A 21,550-nucleotide genomic window follows, 5' to 3' on the forward strand; every position below is an offset into this window, starting at 1 on the left:
AGCAAAGAGCCAAAAAAAAAAAAAAAAAAAAAAAAAAAAATTAAAGATCAGAGTAAAAAAACAAAAAAACAAAACAAAACAAAAAAAAAAAAAAAAAAAAAAAAACAGAAAAATTGCAAATGAGGAGAGACCGGGACAAGCACCCAGTCTGCCCTGTGTTCTCAACCTTCTAGGAGGGGGCTTTACCACCAGCAGGATGCCAAAGAGACAGATGTCTGTAAGGTTGGGAAAGGGACCAGCTGAGTTCAAGTTGGGGAGGAGGACCAATCCGTTAGCACTAGTGTGGCCATTCAGGATTCTGATCCAGCAGCAGCTGCTGACCTGTGCCTGGGTGTTCCTGGATTTTCTTGCCCGCCAGGTCCCGCTGCCCCTCTCAGCCCCAAATAAACACACAAAGATGCTATATATTAATTATTAAACTGTTAGCCGATGGCTAGGGCTTCTTACTGGCTAGCTCTGTCTTAATTATTAACCCATGGCCTTATCTTACCCGAGTGTGTCCTATCCTCCAGTCTCATCATGGTGTCCCTTTGGCAGTCTCTTTCTCTGCCTACCTTTCCCAGAGTTCTCCTCATCTCCTAGTCCTGCCTGTTTTCCTGCCTCTATTGGCCAAACAGTGTTTTATTCATCAACCAATAAGAGAAACTCCCTGGCTACTCTGGGATGCTTTTTGCCTAGGTAATTCCTCTATAGTCGCAATGTCTTTTCTCATGGGAGATTGCAGGAGGCAGGGGGACTCTCCAGGGTCCCCTGACAGAGTGCTCAGGCCTAGAAAGCTCCAGGAGGTCAGCACAGGCTTGTAACAGGAACCAGTAGCTATTCGGGGGGGGGGGGAGCTGCACTCCATATCTGGGACACTGTCCACAGTGGCAGAGTCTATTACTATTTGCCTACCTCAGACTGGACCCCAGAGGACAAGCACTTTCTGGAGAACCGGTGTCCTCTGTTTCTTCCCTTGGAAACCCTGACTTTCCTGTGAAGTCGCAAAACCGATCAGGTCAGTTGGCTGATGGCCAGGGTTCTTGTCCAACTATGCCACTGCCTGTCCTGCAGCCCAGGTGACCTAGCCTAAATGTGTCATTGTAGTGCATGACGGGTTTCACATGTTGTAAGACACAGCATCATATAAAGGCTTGTGTGATGATATATTATTTATGATTTATTAAAGCTTGCCTGGGGATTCAGAAAGCAAAGTCAGCCTCAAGCTGTAGAGATCAGGTAGCGGTGATACACACCTTTAATCCCAGCAGCTAGAAGCTAAGGGGGTGGTGTACACACCTTTATTCCTAGGTCTCAGGATTAAGAGGTAGACAGATCTCTGTGACTCCAAGTCCCCCCAGATCTACACAAGATTGATCTTAGTCCTAAGGAGAAACAGCTCACACAGAGATGATCTCAGCACGTGGGACCATAAGCCTTTAATCCCAGCATTAGGGAGGTATATAAGACAGGAGCAAGGTCTCAGTAGCAGGCCTTCATTCTCCAGCCACATTGAAGACAGGAAGACATTGAAGTCTCAGGATTCTCCAGCCATGCCGAGGAGAGGTTACAGTCTGGGGTTTGGTGGAGCCAGGATCAACCCTTTTAGCTGAGGTGGAGGTAAGAGGCTAGTGCCCAGCTACTTTGCTTTTCTGATCTTCTGCTTGAAGTTTGAACCCCAGTATCAGTCTCTGGGTCTTTTATTTATTCATGCTACAGACTTGTTTCCTCTAAGCTCTAACAGGAAGTCAAGTTCCATCCCTGAAGACAATTCTCCAGTGTCTCCTGCGGTGACTGTGAGAAGGCCATGGTTTCTCGGACAGACCCTGCCTGACACCCACACGTCTTTCTCAGAACCATGCTTGTGGTGAAACCCCGAGAACATGAGTGCAGTCTGGTGTCCTAGTTAGCTACTCCACCCCCTCCTCTCTGCAGGGAGGAGGAGTCACGAGAAGGATGGGTCCGCTGCTGATCGTCTCTGCCATGTGTGTCTAAATGCCCAACTTCCCCATGGGACACAGTACAGAAGGGAGAGGGACACAGGCCAGGCCTAACCGGACTGCGTGTGTAAAGCAGACCAGTGGCTCTCAACCTTCCTAACACTGTGACCCTTTATGACAGTTCCTCATGATGTGGTGACCCCCAAACATAAAATTATTTTCATTGATACTTCATACCTGTAATTTTGCTACTGCTATGATTTGTGATGTTAATATCTGTGATTTCCAATGGTGACCACTCTGAATGGGTTTTTTTTTTTTTTATCAGAACCACTGATTTAGAATTAATCCACCCAGAATGCAGAGACCACAGAGAATCTCTTAATGTGCACATGGATGAACATATGTATCTGTTAATTTTTTTAAAAAGATTTATTTATTTACATATATATATATAGTGTTCTGCCTGCAGGCCAGTAAAGGGCACCAGATCTCAATACAGATGGTTATGAGCCACCATGTGGTTGCTGGGAATTGAACTCAGGTCTTCTGGAAGAGCAGCCAGTGCTCTTAACCACTGAGTCATCTCTCCAGTCCCATATCGGTTTATCTTTAACATATGTATTTTTGGGGGATGTGTTTTAAGCAGAATTTCTCTGTATAGTCCTGGAGCTCCATCTGTGGTAGACTAAGCTGGCTTCCAATTCAGAGATCTGCCTGCCTCTGCCTCCTGAGTGCTGGGATTAAAAGCTTGCCCCTCCAAGGGTAGGGTTTAAATGAGTCCACCAGACCAAAGATGAATGATAAATAAGATTTTATTAGGGAAGCACTTACACACATAAGAGTAAATAACCACTGCGGTCTCTCTGCTCTAGAAGATGCAGCCTCTGCCCTTCACATGCTCTCTGAAACCAAAGATAGCGTGAGCCAGCCCTCCTCTACCTTATAAATGGGTCATGTCTGCCCCTGAAACCATGCCCAAAGGGTGTGGCCACCACTACCTGTTCACTGGCAAGGCAAGATGTTACTTTAACCTGGTGCATAACACACGTGTTTAAAGTTCTTAGATGGCAGAATCCAGGAGCGTTCCTGGGTGATGTACCGGAATGGCAGGCCTCCTCTGGAGTATATTGTCTCTGCCTGTGTGTTTAGGCCCCAGCCTACAGAAGTCAATGCCTATTACACACCATGTAGTTTCATGGCTGATGCCTGCAATGACCCCTTTGTACAAAGACAAGATTTGATGATTCTCTGGAAAATTAGGGACACATAGAAGAAACATTTACCCTTCAGCAGCTTGAGACAGCAGCCTGGAAGGCAGGGATAGGAAGGAATTCTGCAGAGGTGGGAGGAATCCAGCTGGCCAAGCACCAGGCTAGAAATAAAGAGAGAAATCCATCAATATTGACCCTTGTCTTGTGGTGAAAATGGGGCCCTGTTTCCTGAGTTCTCTGAACTCAGCCTAGGAGTGTGGCTGAGGGTGTTTATCTTACCGGGTGAAAAAAAGCAACATGGCCTCCATTCTATCGCCCCGGACCCTGTCCATTCCCCTGTGTGCACTCTCTCCTTGGGACTCTGCAGGGCTCACTACTCACTGCCCTCACAGCCCTGCTCACTGCCAGCCCCTGCAGGGGGTGGACGCCTTCCCTGCCTCTTCCTCCCCAGACTCTGGCTCTTGACTTTCTCTCCTTTAATCTCTGTTCTCTTGTGGTCGTCCCAATAAACCCCGAGTTCACTTCTCAACGCCCTGATGGTGTCACAATCCATTAGAACTGGGACTTCATGAGGACAGGTGCTGGTCTGCTCTTCTTGGAAGTCACAGAGCCTGAGAAGGCTCAGGTACCCATGGATCAATCAGTTGATGAGTGTCCCAGGGCCCTGTGTGGCCTAGGTGCAGCCACAAATCCTCCGGTTTTACCTAATGACAGTTTAAAATCTCAGTTCGGTTTAACTTTGTTTCGTGTGTGTATGTGAGTGTGTGTGAGTGTGTGAGTGTGTATGTGTGTGAGTGTGTGTGTGTATTCTATAACACCACGCAGTGAGCAGCAAGGCTAAGCTGCAGTTCACCCCAGGGATGCCCTCTGAGTCCTGACCTAGGTCTGTCGGAAACAGAAAAGGAGCCCCAGGACCTTTGCAACAAAGAAACCCGGCCGATCATACAGACTTCCCTGAAGGTAGAATTCACATCCAGTCTGCAGGTGACAAATGTCTCCCAGGGCTAGGAAGGGACTAAGTAGATGACAGCTGTGTAAGGGAACTTACCCATGGTCACGTAGCTCACTTCCAGGACAGGTGACCAGGAGCAGGTGTGTCAGGAGTGGGACATCCTGTGTGGGGGAGGCAGTGACCTGTGCCCTGGAAGGACGACTGGGTCCATCTTCCTGTGGAAGGGTCCAGACAGACCTTGAGTTCCCCTTGTGCCCGGGCTGTGCCTGGGTCTTTCATAAGTCTACTCTGGGCTAACGATGCTGTTCCGCAGACAGAGTGCTTGCCTAGCACGTCCTGGGTCAGGCACAGCACCACATAATCCACAGAGACCCATCTACCTGTGCCTCCCACGTGCTGGGATTACAGATGTGCACCACCACCATCCTGTACATTTAATTTTGCATATGTACAGTTTCCACACTTAGGAGGCTGAGACAGGAGGGTTCATTTGTTAGGGACTAGTGTGATGGGGATATATAACGACTTCCAAACTTACTGGACTCCACCAACAGTATAAAGTAAGTGTCAAAATAATAAATGTGCACGAACAATTAATCCAAAGGTAAAATGAAGGGATATTTGGGACTAAATCTCAGAGTAGCCAAAAGAGAAAAGTCATATCCACTCACTAACTGCTGCCTTCAGACGCCCCTCAGCTCAGTCAGAGGACCTCTCATGGCCCACAGTCACCACCAGTGTCCCTGTCACAAGGAAGGGGCCCAGGAGGTAGGGGTTTGCTCATCTGCTTTGTGCATTGGGTTGGAAATGCCTTTGGGAAGGGCATTCTCTGCTCTGCAACTCTTCCCAGAGCTTCATGTCAGGTCCCAAGGAAGTTTAGGATAAATGGCCAACTGTGGTGCCTATTTAACTTAGCAGAGCCCATGGACACCAGGGTACTGGCTGTCCTCAGCGCTTGCTCCACACCCCTGCCTCCTACCCTAAACCTCTGCAGTTCCTGAACTTAGATTCCTTCCCCCAGTTTCGGATTCCTTTGAACCCAGCCATGTTGGTGATTCTCTGTTTCCTTCCCCTTTCCCTCCTTTCATAACCCAGTTCAGTCCACTGGCCATGTTTAGTCTACTACTTTCTCTGCCTGCTTTAGATGCTTGTTTTTATTCACCTCTGATGGCAGAAGAGAGCCAGAGCCAGGAGCAGGCTTCTTTGGGGCAGCCATCTTCCCACCCTCACCCCACCCTCACTCCAGCACGAACTGTCACTTAGCAAGAAGTAGGAGCCCATCTTGGACCTCCACCAAGATTTCAGTGTGATCCTGGAGGGCTGCACAGCTCGAAGTCACATCAACCAGAGCCCTAGGGACCAGGTGGGATTTGAGGTCTGGATGCTCATCATGTTGTGGGTTCGTCCCCCTCCATTTACATTGGCAACAGCTCATGTCACTCACACACACACACTGCTCTCTGTCTGTCTGTCTGTCTTAAATCTCTCTCTTATGTGTCACCATTCTGAAACAGTCTTTTGCGCCCCCCCATTGCCCCCAAACCTCTTGCTTTTGACCTCTTAGTGGCACACCCTGACCACCTGCCAAAGTACATTTTCTCCTAACACATCAGAGAGATGCAAAGGCAATAAGAAACACACGCACACACAACCACGCATGCACGCACACACACGCACGCATGCACACACACACCTGCGTATGCATGCGCACACATGCACGCACGCACACACCCACGCATGCACGCACGCACACACGCATGCACGCACACACATGCATGCACGCGCACACACATGTTCACACGCACACTATGTTGAGAATGCTGGGGCACTGGGTCGTTTTCCCTCTCCCGTGTCACAGGCGGTGAGAGCAGTGGCTTTGGAGAAGGAGAGCTGCTCGACAGGCCCCGCTGGCCAGGGCTCACAAGTGACCAAGTGATCACGTCCTTATGCAAAAGCTTCAGAGAGAGGCAGGCACTCCAGAACATCAGAATGAGGGCAACTGGCTGAAGGTCAGGATACTGTAACATGAATAATAAAAACCCAGAGACAGATTGGGGTTCAAGTTGATGATCAGAGCAGCCGAGCAGCCAGCCGGTAGCTCTCACCGATACCAATGCTCAGCCGGAAGGGGCCAGCCACTGAACCTCAGATTGCATCTTCAGAGGGCATTGTGCTCTCCAACAAGCCTGAGAATCTTAACTTGCCCTCTGAGACTGCACTGAGCTCCTTGTATACTCTCTAGTGCTGGGATTAAAGGCATGAGCTCTGTTCTCTTTTAGACTGATTCACTCTCATGTTTCCCTGGGTGGCCTTGAACTCACAGAGACCCATCTGCTTCTGTCTCCCGAGTCTTAGGACAAAAGGTGTGTATCACCACTGCGTTGCTCCTATAGCTAACGAGTGTGGCTGGCTTTGCACTCTGATTCTTCAGGCAATCTTTATTAAATCATAAATAATACATTACCACATGAGACAGTACAATCAGAATGGTGGGTTTGAATTGGGGTCTGGGAGCAGGGTAAGGGAAGATGAAATCCAGGCAGTCATGACTTATTTAAATATCCATGAGCGTCTAACCATCATTTATAAAGTAAGAAGTTTGAACACATTTAAAAAAAATGTAGCCAGGCTTACTTATCTCAGTCATTTTTATCCCAGAATTCAGGAGGCAGAAGCAGGCAGATGTCTTTGAGTTCCAGGCCAGCCTAGTCTACAGAGGGAGTTACAGAACAGTTGCAGCTACACAGAGATACTCTGTCTCAAAACAAACGAACAACAACAACAAAAAAGGAAATAATATGTGGGGGGAGGAGAAAACAGGAAAGCTGAGGCCACAGGGCTTGACACAGATCATGGCCTTGGGCAGAGACCCTGCTCACAGCCCAGGTGACTCTGGAGCCGTCCCTGGGGCTAAGGACAGTAGACATAAGGGCACCAGCAGGGCTGACAGCAGGACTGCTCATCCTCATCCGGGAGCAGAGGCCATGGAGTCCCCTTCTCTGCTTCTCTGCAAAGGGCTGCTGCTCACAGGTGAGGCCAGGCCTGCAGTGGTGTGGGCAGGGCGCTCTGACAGGAAGACATCCCAGGAGGAGATGCTTCAGCCTGAGAAGGAGGACACAGGAGGGACAGAGGCTGCTCAGCTGGGAGCTCTCAGGGGACAGGGAGTGTTAGCGGGGAGGACAAGCCAGATCCTTCTTTATTCAAAGTCAGTCCTGGGGTCCTGCAGGGGTGGCCATGGCGATGGGGGTGTGTGAGGGGTGGGGTCTACAGGAGGACTGCAAATGTTCTGGGTCAGGGGTGTGGTGTGTGTGTGTGTGTGTGTGTGTGTGTGGTGTGGTGTGTGTGGTGTGGTGTGGTGTGTGTGGTAGGTGTGTGTGGTGTGGTGTGTGTGTGTGTGGTATGTGTGTGTGGTGTGGTGTGTGTGGTAGGTGTGTGTGGTGTGCTGTGTGTGGTGTGGTGTGTGTGGTAGGTGTGTGTGGTGTGGTGTGTGTGGTGTGTGTGGTGTGTGTGGTGTGGTGTGTGTGGTGTGGTGTGTGTGGTGTGTGTGTGTGGTGTGGTGTGTGTGGTGTGTGTGTGTGGTGTGGTGTGTGTGGTGTGGTGTGTGTGGTGTGGTGTGTGTGGTGTGGTGTGTGTGGTGTGTGTGTGTGGTGTGTGTGTGTGGTGTGGTGTGTGTGGTGTGGTGTGTGTGGTGTGGTGTGTGTGGTGTGGTGTGTGTGGTGTGGTGTGTGTGGTGTGTGTGTGTGTGGTGTGTGTGTGTGGTGTGGTGTGTGTGGTGTGGTGTGTGTGCTGTGTGTGATGTGTGTGCTGTGTGTGCTGTGTGTGTGTGTGGTGTGGTGTGTGTGGTGTGTGTGGTGTGGTGTGTGTGGTGTGTGTGGTGTGTGTGTGGTGTGTGTGTGTGTGTGGTGTGGTGTGTGTGTGTGTGGTGTGGTGTAGTGTGTGTGGTGTGGTGTGTGTGTGTGTGTGGTGTGGTGTGTGTGTGTGTGGTGTGTGTGGTGTGTGTGGTGTGTGGGGTGTGCTGTGTGTGTGTGTGTGTGGTGTGGCAGAGCAGCTAGGCATTGCTGAGAAAGATGGGGAGGATGCTCTGAGGACATTGGGAAGGGGAGAGGGGATTGTAACTGAGTGGGGCGGGGTGAAGGAAGGGTCCTTAGCCGCCTCCAGTGGGTGAGCAGGGGAAGTGCCCTAACCATGTGAAGTTTGGGGTCACCTGTTCCTAGGTGCCTGTCACTGTCAGGAATCTGTACACCTAGGAAGCAGATGGCCCTATAACTGGAGACAGGCTGTCCCCTCTCCACACAGCTTCATGGAAGCCAGAATCTCCTGGAAGGGCAGCTGTGGGAGACAGGGAGGAAGCTACCCCTTGGGAGTTAAAATTTTCCAGAAGTCTGGAAGACCCTGGGTCCAGTTTACAGACACAATCCCAAGTCCTTGCCTGCTAGCATTTGCAAAATGGGAGGGGTATATTCTGATTAACCACTAACTCAAAACTAGCATTACATCCTCTTGCACGCACACACGCACACACACGATGGGGATAGGATGAAGATACAGATTATGGGAGAGACGCAGTCTTGGACACTGACTCACTGTATTCCCCAAGCTGGGCAGGGAAGAAGGAATCAGGTGACAGAAGTCCTCTTTCTCCTTCAGTCCGTGTTTCGTGTCTCTGACCTTTCCTCTTCACTCTGATCCCCTACAGCAGAATTCTGTAGCAAAGGAAGCCACTGTGACTTGTTTTAAGATCTAAGATAAAAACGAAGAAAGACACCCCCCCCCCCCCGCCGCCGCCGCCCTATTTAAAAGCCCCATGCATAAAGACACTTCTCCTTAGGAGGCTTGGCTCACAAGGACCCTGGACAGCAGCCCTGGCCCATGCTTATTCCTACCTGAAAGTGTCCTTATTACCCAGTCCACCTATACCTCCTCTCTCCTGCAGCCAGAGATCCTGATCTGGTCTGAGGCAGGAAAGGGCAGGATCCATTTTGTAAACTGACAGCTTCCTGTGGATTAGACTTTGTGACAATTTCTCTCTTGCGCCAAATACACGAATAAACCTTAGAGCAAAATCAATCTGAGAGGCATTAAAAACTACCATTAGCTAGCTGGGTAGTGGCTTACTCATTTAATCCCAGCACTCCTGAGAGAAAGGCAGGTGGATCTCTGTGAGTTTGAGAGCAGTCTGGTCTACAAGAGCAAGTTCCAGGACAGCCAGGGCTACACGGAGAAACTTTGTTTCTAAAAAACAAACAAACAAACAAAAAGCAAAAACTATCACTAGCTCTAACTGAGAAAGTGGTAAATAAACCCAGAGATACCCAGGTCCTGGACACACTGATTCATTCACAGGTATCTAAGCCTGTCCCCAGCCCCAGGCCTCCCCAGAAGAGACGTCCAACCCTGTCCTCACAAAGCCCTGGTTCTGGCGGACTGATAATAGCCAGGGCATCTCGAAAATTCAGCCAGGGATTGATTGAAAGCACAGGGGGAACAGAGCAAGAAACTGTCTAGGGATGACCCAGGGTCTCTAGGGGAGGAGGTCAGGGACTGCATATATAGTCCTGAGTGTGATCAGAGACCAGAGAGCAGTGAACAGGGGCCCTGCAGACACTGGAGTTGAGAGTTCCATGCAGAGGACGCAGTTCCAGGGACACCGAGGGATGGAGGGAACAGGCTTTGGTTTCGTGTTGCTTTCCTGTACCGAGTCCTGGCAAATCCAAACCTACACACCGATGCTGAGAGATGCTTCCCCTTAGGAGGGCTGCACAGTGGCCCTAATACTGATGGGGTTTTCTCTCTTCTAGCCTCACTTTTAACCTGCTGGACCTCACCTGCCATGGCGCGAAGAAGCACTAAAGAAATTCAGGTCTCTGCTGCCAAAGGAGCGAGGGTTCTTCTCTCTGTTCCGGTAGAGAGCTTCCTCTCCTTTAACTGGTACAAAGGGAGAGAAGAACACAGTGATTTTATGATTGCCCACTATGAAAAGACCCAGGAAGTTAAACTCGGGAATAATTCCAGCGGCAGGGAAGAAATATATTTGGATGGATCCATGATGATCAAGAACGTCACCCAGGAAGACGCCGGGATCTACACTCTAGAAATCTTTGGAACACATGATCGATATGAAATAACACATTTTCACCTCCAAGTATACAGTAAGTGACTCTGTGACCTGTGGGTGCTGGTGGGGTTCATTCCTCTTAACAGAGGCGTGTCGGGGCTGCCCTATGCCTCCCTCCCCTCTGCCCATGTCCCCTCATTGTGGTTTGGCATTACTGCAGGACACACATAGGAGAGTTAAACTGCAATAATTCATCACCCCAATTCACCCTGCAGAGGGGCGGACCTGCAGTGTTAACTCAGCTAAGGACATTAGACTCAGTCAAGACCTCGATGCTATCCTTACGAACATGGTGCAGAGGTGGACCCTGAGTATAGCATGGTATATAAGAATCTGGGAAAAGATAGGCTGATGGATGTTTATTCAGGGAGAAATCACTTACACCAGAAACAGATGACTCCCCCCCCCAGGTTTCTGTCCCAAGGATGCCTCAGGATGCTCTCTGTCTCCGATCAGGAAACAAGAGAGCAAGCTGGGGTTGGGGACCCCAGACCTAGTCCCTCAAAGTCACGCCCACACATGTTCCCAGGCCCCAATGGGCGTGGTCAGTGCAACATGTGCAGGCAGGGTGGACATCTCACTACAATCCCCTTTAAGTCTAAAGAAAAGATGTAGGCTTGAAACAAAATTATACAAAGACAGCAAACTCAGGACACACAGGGCCAACTCAGGGTCACACAGGCCATAGGAGTCAGATCACAAGCCCAGGATGTCTGGCTGTAGCCTCGGCCCTGGATCCCCCATTGGTGCCTGTGGAGCAGAGAGGGGCTGGCTGAGATCTCTGAAGATGTGTCTCTCATTTGGTCTCTTCTGTCTCTGCACAGAGATTGTGACACAGCCCTATATGCTACTCAACAACACTGTAGTGAGAAAGCGGAGGCATGTCTCAGTTTTCACCTGTGTGACACCGGACACTGGAATCGAGTTCAATTGGTTCTTCAATTACAAGCCCCTCAATTTAACGGAGAGGACCACACTGTCTCCTGAAAAGCACAAGCTCATCATCAACCCCACCTGGAGGGTCGATGGAGGGATCTATCAGTGTGGGGTCTCCAACGCCTTCAGCTCCAGGAGGAGTAACCCGTTGCTCTTCGCGATGGTTTATGGCTAATGTCTTCTCTCTTCCTGTGCCAGAGCGCTGAGGTTTTTGTGTCCCTAGTGTGCAAAGCGTATAAAAGTGATAAGAGAAAGTTATCAGTGCAGACACAGGCTGCCCTCATGGCGACACGAACCTTCCAACCTTCCAACCTTCCATCTCCACATAAAACAGGAGGAACATGAGTACAAGGCCGGTCCAGTTCAATGTTAAAAAAAAAAAAAAAAAAAGGACTTCAGTAGGGGGCTAGAGAGATGGTTCAGCGGTTAAGAGCACCGGCAGCTCATCCAGAGGACCTGGGTTCAAATCCCAGCACCCACATGTCAGCTCACACCTTCTGTAACTTCAGGATGTGATACCCTCAAGTATGCATGCAGACAAGAACATCAATGCACATAAAATAAGTAAATTAAAAATAAAGGGAACCCCCTTCTTAAAAAATGGCCTCAATATAGGAACAGAGCTGTAAAGAAGTTAAGCAGGGCTGAGGTTCTGAGTCCCATATGAACTCAGCCTCACGCTTTCCAAAAGCTGTGTCAGCTCAGAGCCCCTGTTAGAATGCTGCAGGGTTTGCACAGAATACCCGCATCTTCTCTCACGCTCAGACTGTCCATCACGCCCAATAGCAATGCTGCTTAGACCCCAGTCATCCATGTGAAGATGGGATAATGGCGGCGGCTCAGGCTGGACGCGTTTCACCGTGAACTCATGTTTTTGCACAGTTCCCGATCTCTACATTGTTTGCCGCATAGATATAAAATTCGTGAACATAAACGTCCCATGTACTGAGTTTCTTGTCCTGAGTCTGGCTTTTTTCTTTTTCAATGCCATCTTGCATTGTGTTTTGTCTTAGCAGTTTCCGGTGTGGTAAATCACATTCACTTATTTGTTTGTGTTTTTAAGACAGGGTCTCGTTAGTCCTGGTTGTCCTGGAGCTCACTGTAGACCATGCTGATCTCAAAGTCACAGAGATCTGCCTGCTTTTGCCTTTCAATCGCTGGGATTAAAGGCAGGCTCCACTATGCCTGGCTAAGATTTCTTTATTCATTTAATGTGGTCAAACTTCTCACTTTACAAAGGATGACGGAAGGCCCACAGGTATCACATGTAAGATTCACTGTCTTGGCCGTTTTGAAATTGCCGTTGAGTGTCATGAGTGCATTCCTATTGAGGGACCATCGCTGACTTTGTGTCACCATGGCCAGGGATACTCTTACAAAGGAAAAGGTATAACGGGTGGCTTACAGTCCAGTGGTTCGGGCCATTATCATCAGGGTGGGAAACAAGGCAGCATGCAGGCAGACACGGTGCTGGAGAAGGAGCTGAGATTCTTACATCTTGATGAAAATGAGATTGTGTGCCACACTGGGCATATATGATCTCAGAGCCCACCTCCCTGTGGGCCAAGTAGTCGTACACATGAGTACATGGGGCCATTCCTATTCACGTCATTACACTCACCATGTAACACCCCAACCCCACTTAAACCTTTCCCATTCACTACAGCCCTGGATAGTGACCACCCTGCTTCTGTCCCTGTGCAAAACAAATCCCATTGTTCACGGTTCAAATCATAGCAGGGGATTACACTCATCTGAGTGTTATCTTTTGTTTGCTTGTTTTTGCAGTTTGCTCATTATCCTGACAACTTCTTATAAGATGTTTAGGGTTCTCTACAAGAAGTTCATGCCATCTACAGACATATTTTTTTGGCCTTGCAATTTTACTATTCTATATATGGCAGGCATGTGTCTTAGGGTTTCTTTTTCTTTTTTTAATTTTTTTGTCTTTCTTTTGTTGTTGTTGTTGTTTTTCAAGACAGGGTTTCTCTGTAGCTTTGGAGGCTGTCCTGGAACTTGCTCTTTAGACCAGGCTGGCCTTGATCTCATAGAGATCTACATGCCTTTGCCTCCCTGGTACTGGGACTAAAGGCATGCGTCACCACTGCCCAGGTCAAGACAGGGTTTCTATGTGTAACAACCTGGCTCTCCTAGACCTCTCTCTGTAGACTAGGCTGGCCTTGAACTCACAGAGATCCGCCTGTCTCTCCCTCCTGAGGGCTGGGATTAAAGGTGTGGGTCACCACTGCCCAGCTTACGTAGGTTTCTATTGTTATGAAGAGACACCATGGCCAGGGCAACTCTTACAATGGAAAACCTGTAGTTGAGGTGGCGGCCTACAGTTTCAGAGGTTTAGTCTGTTATCATCATGGCAGGGAACATGGTGGCTGGGAGTACGGTAGTGTGTAGACAGACATGGCACTGGAGAAGGAGCTGAAGTTCTTACATCTTGACCCATGGGCAACAGGAAATGGTCTGGGACACTGGGTATGACTAGAGCACATATGAGACCTCAAAGCCACCTCTACAGTGACAGTCTTCCTCCAACAAGGCCAACCTCCTAATAGTACCACTCCCTATGAGATTATGGGGGCCAATTACATTCAAACTACCATGAACTATATATATATGTGTGTGTGTGTGTGTGTGTGTGTGTAAACTTACACATATACATACATATATACATGTATACATGATGGGGAAATTAAGAGAGAGCTGGGCAATGAGAAGCCTGAGCCATCAGCCAAAAGTTAATAATTACTATAAGTGTCTGTGTGTTTATTTGGGGGCTTTACAGTAAAAGTGGTGTAATAGTGATGTGCAGAGCATAGCAACCGCCCTGGCAGGACCTATAGGCCATAGCACCCAGTTGACTAGTCAACACAGGGCAGGTCACCCAAGCCTGGAAGCACACCAGTCCTGAGACTCTTGCGGATCCCTAGACACTCCCCTTACACACCCCAATAAATCCCCCCACCTTGCAGTTCCTTGGGGTCCTTCTCATCCCACCCGCCGTGATGAAGACGAAGGGCCCAAATTAAGACAGTTAACTTGTTAAACGATGGAAGACTCATTGCTTTTGCACCAGAATGGATCTCTTGGGTTCAGAATTTGGGCACAAGGAAACCAGTTAGAACTGCACACACAGTGAAGTCCCCATTCCTCACACAAAGAAATCCACCCCTCAAGCCCCAAAATTACAAACATACAAACAACCCCCCCCAATTCATTCAAAGAAAGAAAGAAACAAACAACAAAAAAACCCCAAATAAAACAAATGCCTGGCAGTGGTGGCACACACCTTTAACCCTATTACTTGGGAGGCAGAGGCGGGCAGATCTGCTTGAGTTCTAAGTCCTTCTTGATTTACATAGTGAGTTCCAGGCCAGCCTGAGCCAAAATAGGAAACTCTGTATCACACAGAAACAACAGGACCAAACACCAAAATGTTGAGACAAAGATTTGAAAAGATCCCCAGTAGCTACATCAGGCAGAGATGGGGTCAACCCTCAGACAATTTTTCTTTTCTTTTTAATCCTGCAGATGCCTATTTCCAGACTTCTGACTTCCAGAAGTATAATCACGTTTCTGGGCTTTAATCTGCCAATTGAGAAGTGAGTGATTTAAACTCATTAAAAAATACTTTAAACATTAATCAAGAGAGAGACAGACGCAGAGATGGGGTGGGGTCCTCAAATGGACCAGTAGCAGCACTGGGCTGGGACCAGACACAGCATGAGCCACAGCCTTGTGACTCTGGGAGGGGCTCCCGCCACCCAGGTGGAAGGAACTAGAACAGCACAGGCGTGAGGCAGAGCCTGAGCTGAGGCAAGCAGGTGCAGAGACCATGGTGCCCCCTTCTCTACATTTCTGCAAAGGGCTCCTGCTCACAGGTGAGGTAGGCTGGGAGGAGGGGACCTCGGAGGGGAAGAGGCCCTCAGAGGAGACTCACTCTCTGCTTGAATCCCAAGGGGAGAGGGCACAGGGAGGGATGGGGGCTTTACTCTGGGATGCCAGATTATACTTTCTTCAGTGTGAATCACTATTGCCTGCTCTATTTTCCCTGGATACTGGCTGCTGGGGTCCAGACAGGTGTGTCCCAGCACTTGGGAGGCTAAAGCAGGTGGCTGTCTGTGAGTTCCAAGCCAGCCTGGTCTATATAGTAGCTACAGGACACCCAGAGCTACATAATGAGACCCTGTCTTGACCCTCCCCACAAAAGAAAGGGGAAGTGGGGTGAGGGTATGCATCGAACCAGAGACTGCGGGGTGTGGATGTGGAGGCAGATACACCAGAGGACTGTAGCTGATCTGATTCAGGCACAGGATCTTGGATGGAAGCTGGTCAGGAGTCTTGAGGAGGATCAGGGCCTCGAGGTTGCGATCTGGTGTGTGCTTCCTGTCTCTGGTTGTGAAATCATGGTGAGGGAAGAGAGGCAGTACAAGATGCTAGATGAATTAAAAAAAAAAAAAAAAAGGCAGGAAAATCTAATACACTCAAGAGTCTCTTCCATGGGGAACACTTACTACCTCTAAACTGGTTTGTTTTGCATACTTGACTTAAAGTTCTGCATACATACACATGTAAAAGTCACACATGGGCAGCCTGCGTTAGTTAGAATTTCAATGGATTCACAAAAGATATTGTAGGGGCTGGAGAGAATACTTTTATTCTTGGTAAGGACCAGGGTTCAGTTCCCAACAAAACACTATCCCTAACTCCAGATCCCAGGGCTGTGGCGCCCTCTCCTGGCCTCTGTAGGAACCAGGCATGCACTCAGGCAGAGAACTCAGAGAATATAAAAACAAGTACATCCACAAATAAAATTTAAAATTGGTAATTCACAGTGACTAATAAGACTCCTAAAGACTACACATGAGTTCAAAGCAGATAATAAAAATAAGAAATCTATTTTGAAAACACTTTGGAGGCTATAACAAAAGCAAAGATAAATTCTGGGAATAACTTTCTACTGAATTCTACATCAGAGGGAAACATCATGTCCTGTCTTAAGATAAAGGCAAAGGCAGGAGAGAGAGAAAGAGAGAGAGAGACAGGGGGAGAGAGAGAGAGAGAGAGAGAGAGAGAGAGAGGGAGGGAGGGAGAGAGAGAGGGAGGGAGGGAGGGGAGGGAGAGAGAGATTCCAGCTGTACTGAAAATTTCTGTTTGTAGCCAGGCATGGTGGTACCAAGGAGGCAGTGGGTATCTGTGGGTTCAAGGCTAGCCTGGTCTACATAGCAAATTCTAGGACAGCCAGAGACAGAGAGAGACCCTGTCCAAAAGAAAACAAAAACAAAAACACAAAAAAAGTATTTTTTTCTCATTTGTAAAGGCCATGTTTCCTCAGGGAGCCACAATCACATCAGCTGTGGTCCTCCCTCTCCCTCTCCCTCTCTCTCTCCCCCCCTCTCTCCTTCCTTCCCTCCCTCTCCTTCTCTCTCTATCCCTCTCTCTCCTCTCTCCCCCTCTCTCACACTTTAACCTGTGTGAAACTGTATTTATTTTGCAAGCCAGTCCTAAAATTCCTTTCAGGGTTGAAGACTTGACCTCCCAGTTGCTCCTGAATCAGTTCCCAAAAGCTTAGGGACAGTCTTCCCCTGCTGAAGGTGACAAGGCAGAGTGGTGTCTGGGTCCCCTCCCCCTCGGGGCTAACATTCCTCAGTGGTCAAGCTGAGATCCATCTGATTGACAGGTGTCCCTGCCTGTCCCTGCTGATGTCCCCCTGATGTCCCCTGCTTTTGCTTGCACTTTACCTTAGGTTCCTTTGCTTTGGTTTCTCTGATTGTCGCATGCCAGTATCACCAAGACTACGAGTCCCCTACGAGCGGTTCTCAACCTTCCTAACACTGAGACACGTTAACACAGTTGTGGTGACCCCCGAACCATAAAATCATTTTCATTGCTACTTTGTAACTATAATTTATGATTTCTGATGGTCTTGGGGGTCATGACCTGTACGTTGAGAACCACTGCCATAGGCTCATCTATACTTGGATCCTGGGTCATTACCAAAGTACATGGCTTTGGGGCAGACATCATCCTTAGACCTGATGCCCCAATCTCTTGCCTCTAGAGATCAGCCCAGAACTCAGGGGAATGACTTCCCGGATGCAGCCTGTTCAGAATAGCTGCCTCCTGGCAGACTTCCTCCAGACCTGGAGTCTCAAGACCACTATCTGTGTCTGCTTATCTGCCATCTTTTGTCTGTAAAGCTAGCAGCTTCCGGGGTGAGAGAGAGAGCGAGAGAGAGTGAGAGTGAGAGTGAGAGAGAGAGAGAGTGTGTGTGTGTGTGGAGTTGGATGGAGCCAGGGGAAACAACTCTGGCAACTTCTTCCTCTATGACATCCTCAAGAAGAACTGAGATCTATAACTTACATGGTAAATATGAATTAAACCCCATATACTCCCACTTCATAAGTAGCCACCAGAGTATTACAGAAATATTGAGAAAAACATTCTCACCACTGAAGGCATCTCCCCATAGACAGGGTTGGTTTATCTGTGCAGTCTTGGCTGTCCTGGAACTCACAGAGATCCGCCTGCCTCTGCCTCCTGAGTTCTGGGATTAAAGGTGTGTGCCACCACCTCCCAGCTGCAACGGACCCAGTATTGATGGATGTTCTTGCTTTCCTTCTAGCCTCCCTTTTAACCTACTGGAACTCAGCAGCTATAGCCCATTGAACTACTAAAGAAATAAAATTCTCTGCTGCTGAAGGGGGATTTTGCTCAGATTTTGCTCATAGTCAGTCAGAGACTCTTCGAGCCTTGTACTTGTAAGTGGGCCACGTTCACGTAGGTCATGAGATTGTAAATTAGGAAACAGCCACGAATTCACCCAAGTGGGAGCCCCAAGGGAGTGGCCGAGAGACGATACGTTCCCTACTGTTGTGCAATATCACCAGGGAAACACAGGGTCCTACATGGAAGAAAACTTAAACACAGTATGAGTATCTGAATACCCAGTGATGATCGATCCTCTTGGTGTCTGATCTACTTCATCTGCAGCTCTGTCAGGCCTGGACTCGGTCTCTGTCCTCTCTGAATTGTGTCCCTATACTGGGGTTTGAGCACTTAATGGTGCAGGTGAATCAGAATCCTTCAGCTGAGGGTAATTCAGCCTCTGGGGGCTCTTACCGTGAACATGGCCCTGTGGGAGTCAGGAAGAGCCTGGCTAAGGAAGCCATGGGATCATCACAGACGGGTGAGCACCTGGCCCCAGACCTCTGTCCCAGAGTCCACTCCAGGTGACAACGGGGACGTTCGCTCCAGGGTGGAATTTGACATCCTATCAGGGCTGACAGGAACAAGGCTTTATTGTCATGTATAAGTAGCCAGACCACTGCCACAACAGCCATGTGAAGCTGGGTCCTGCTGTGGAACAATCTCATTGTTAATAAAAAAGCTTGGCTGATAGCTGGGCAGGAAGTGATTGGGTTAGACAGCCTGACACAGAGAGAATTCTGGGAGGAAAAAGGGTGGAGTCAGAGGCCGGCCAGTCAGACAGGCAGGGAGCAGGAGAGTAATGTGACAAGCTAATAGAGTTACTGTCATACCTCATGGTAGAGAGTTAATAAGAAATACGGAATATCTTAAAATATAAGAGCTAGTTATTAACATGCCTGATCCATCAGCCAAGCATTTATAATTGATATTAAGCCTATAAGCCAATTATTTGGGAAGTCGCTGTTGGGTAGCCAGGTAGCAAGCCTGTGGTGCACAGCTCTCACTCCATACATAGTCCGAGAGCAGAGCTGCTTCCCTCACCCGGTTGTCATCCGTTACTGGAATCTACAGCATTTGCGACTTTAACAACCAGAGCCCGGAAAGGAACATGAGGAAGCAGTTGTCCCATGAAAACTACAGGCTCAGCATAGCTCCGTCTGAAGGCCCATGCGGAGGGGGTCAGTGTTAAAGCCCTCAGACATTCCATGTCCAAGGGGAGCAACTGCGTTTCCGTGACATGTGACCAGCGAGAGTGGCCTTTCTTTCCTCTCTTCCTACACCACCCCGGGGGAAACTCTTAGTCAATGGTGTGAAAAACGGAGACGCATTCTTGGCCAAAATTATTAGGCTATTAAAAAAAAATAAGCCAGCATAAAACAGAAATGCAAAAGGGTTCAGGAGAGTCTAGGGTCTGTATTAAATACAGAGTCAGCCCTCAGAATTCCTGGGGAATGGAATTCAGGAGCTCAGCACACCCCAAAAGCCGTGGAAGCTCTGAGTCTTGTGTAAACAGAGTGTAGTGTTCTCAAGGGGCCAAACACACCCGCTCATCTGCTCCAGTCATCTCTGATACCCGATACCAAAACTGTCTAGACAACAGTCATGCGTGAAGTGAGGGACGGTGGCGGGAAGTCAGATCGTCCACGTGGGCTTAAAGTGTTCTTCAATAGTTTTGATCTGCATCCGGTCGGCTTCCTTATCAATGCGGACTCTCTCTAGCCCACTTGGGCAGCCTCTAACGTGTTAACACTGTCACCTGCGTATGTGCGCGCAGTCACATAGATTCATTTACAGTGCGCTGTGTGCTGTGAGAGCTCCTATTAATAATTAAGATGAGAATGAAAGAACCCTCACTCTCCTCAGCCAAGCTGCCAAGGTGGGTGGATTAGATGACAAACTGCTGTCATGGAAACCCCTACATGTTGTGGATGGTATTCAGTTAATTCTGACATTGCGGAACGACACAAACGCATGGAGGGCAAGGTTTGGGGCTCAGCAAGTGCTGCTGAGTCAGGGGCCTACATCTCCTGGGTTTTTTCTGCAGCCTGTCATGGCTGCCTAAGCAGGGGGCTGGGAGAGGGTCTGGTTCCTTCAGAAGTCCACCAAAGCAATAGGCTGATGGCCTGGCTACTCCATGCTGAGTCTCAGCAGAAGGAGATGACCAAAGGACCATGTAGGCAGAGTTTTCCTGTCCTGACCACCTGTTCCCAAATACCCAACAGCGACTTCCCAAATAATTGGCTTATAGGCTTAATATCAATTATAAATGCTTGGCTGATGGATCAGGCATGTTAATAACTAGCTCTTATATTTTAAGATATTCCGTATTTCTTATTAACTCTCTACCATGAGGTATGACAGTAACTCTATTAGCTTGTCACATTACTCTCCTGCTCCCTGCCTGTCTGACTGGCCGGCCTCTGACTCCACCCTTTTTCCTCCCAGAATTCTCTCTGTGTCAGGCTGTCTAACCCAATCACTTCCTGCCCAGCTATCAGCCAAGCTTTTTTATTAAAGTTCCACAGCAGGACCCAGCTTCACATGGCTGTTGTGGCAGTGGTCTGGCTACTTATACATGACAATAAAGCCTTGTTCCTGTCAGCCCTGATAGGACGTCAAATTCCACCCTGGAGCGAACGTCCCCGTTGTCACCTGGAGTGGACTCTGGGACAGAGGTCTGGGGCCAGGTGCTCACCCGTCTGTGATGATCCCATGGCTTCCTTAGCCAGGCTCTTCCTGACTCCCACAGGGCCATGTTCACGGTAAGAGCCCCCAGAGGCTGAATTACCCTCAGCTGAAGGATTCTGATTCACCTGCACCATTAAGTGCTCAAACCCCAGTATAGGGACACAATTCAGAGAGGACAGAGACCGAGTCCAGGCCTGACAGAGCTGCAGATGAAGTAGATCAGACACCAAGAGGATCGATCATCACTGGGTATTCAGATACTCATACTGTGTTTAAGTTTTCTTCCATGTAGGACCCTGTGTTTCCCTGGTGATATTGCACAACAGTAGGGAACGTATCGTCTCTCGGCCACTCCCTTGGGGCTCCCACTTGGGTGAATTCGTGGCTGTTTCCTAATTTACAATCTCATGACCTACGTGAACGTGGCCCACTTACAAGTACAAGGCTCGAAGAGTCTCTGACTGACTATGAGCAAAATCTGAGCAAAATCCCCCTTCAGCAGCAGAGAATTTTATTTCTTTAGTAGTTCAATGGGCTATAGCTGCTGAGTTCCAGTAGGTTAAAAGGGAGGCTAGAAGGAAAGCAAGAACATCCATCAATACTGGGTCCGTTGCAGCTGGGAGGTGGTGGCACACACCTTTAATCCCAGAACTCAGGAGGCAGAGGCAGGCGGATCTCTGTGAGTTCCAGGACAGCCAAGACTGCACAGATAAACCAACCCTGTCTATGGGGAGATGCCTTCAGTGGTGAGAATGTTTTTCTCAATATTTCTGTAATACTCTGGTGGCTACTTATGAAGTGGGAGTATATGGGGTTTAATTCATATTTACCATGTAAGTTATAGATCTCAGTTCTTCTTGAGGATGTCATAGAGGAAGAAGTTGCCAGAGTTGTTTCCCCTGGCTCCATCCAACTCCACACACACACACACACTCTCTCTCTCTCTCTCTCTCTCTCTCTCTCTCTCTCTCTCTCTCTCTCACTCTCACTCTCACTCTCACTC

The 21,550-nt window shown here is 48.7% G+C and overlaps 1 protein-coding gene across 1 annotated transcript; it reads left to right on the forward strand.

The window, feature by feature from the left end:
* Positions 1-7,052: 7,052 nt before the first annotated feature.
* On the forward strand, positions 7,053-11,351 carry LOC127238351 (carcinoembryonic antigen-related cell adhesion molecule 15-like). Its single transcript, XM_051206927.1, has 3 exons — positions 7,053-7,115; positions 9,884-10,234; positions 11,025-11,351. The coding sequence occupies exons 1-3, from the start codon at positions 7,070-7,072 to the stop codon at positions 11,309-11,311; spliced, it is 684 nt and encodes a 227-aa protein (XP_051062884.1). The 5' UTR covers positions 7,053-7,069; the 3' UTR covers positions 11,312-11,351.
* Positions 11,352-21,550: the final 10,199 nt, after the last annotated feature.

The sequence above is a fragment of the Phodopus roborovskii genome, unplaced genomic scaffold (genome assembly GCF_943737965.1).
Source record: "Phodopus roborovskii unplaced genomic scaffold, PHOROB, whole genome shotgun sequence".
NCBI lineage: Eukaryota > Metazoa > Chordata > Mammalia > Rodentia > Cricetidae > Phodopus > Phodopus roborovskii.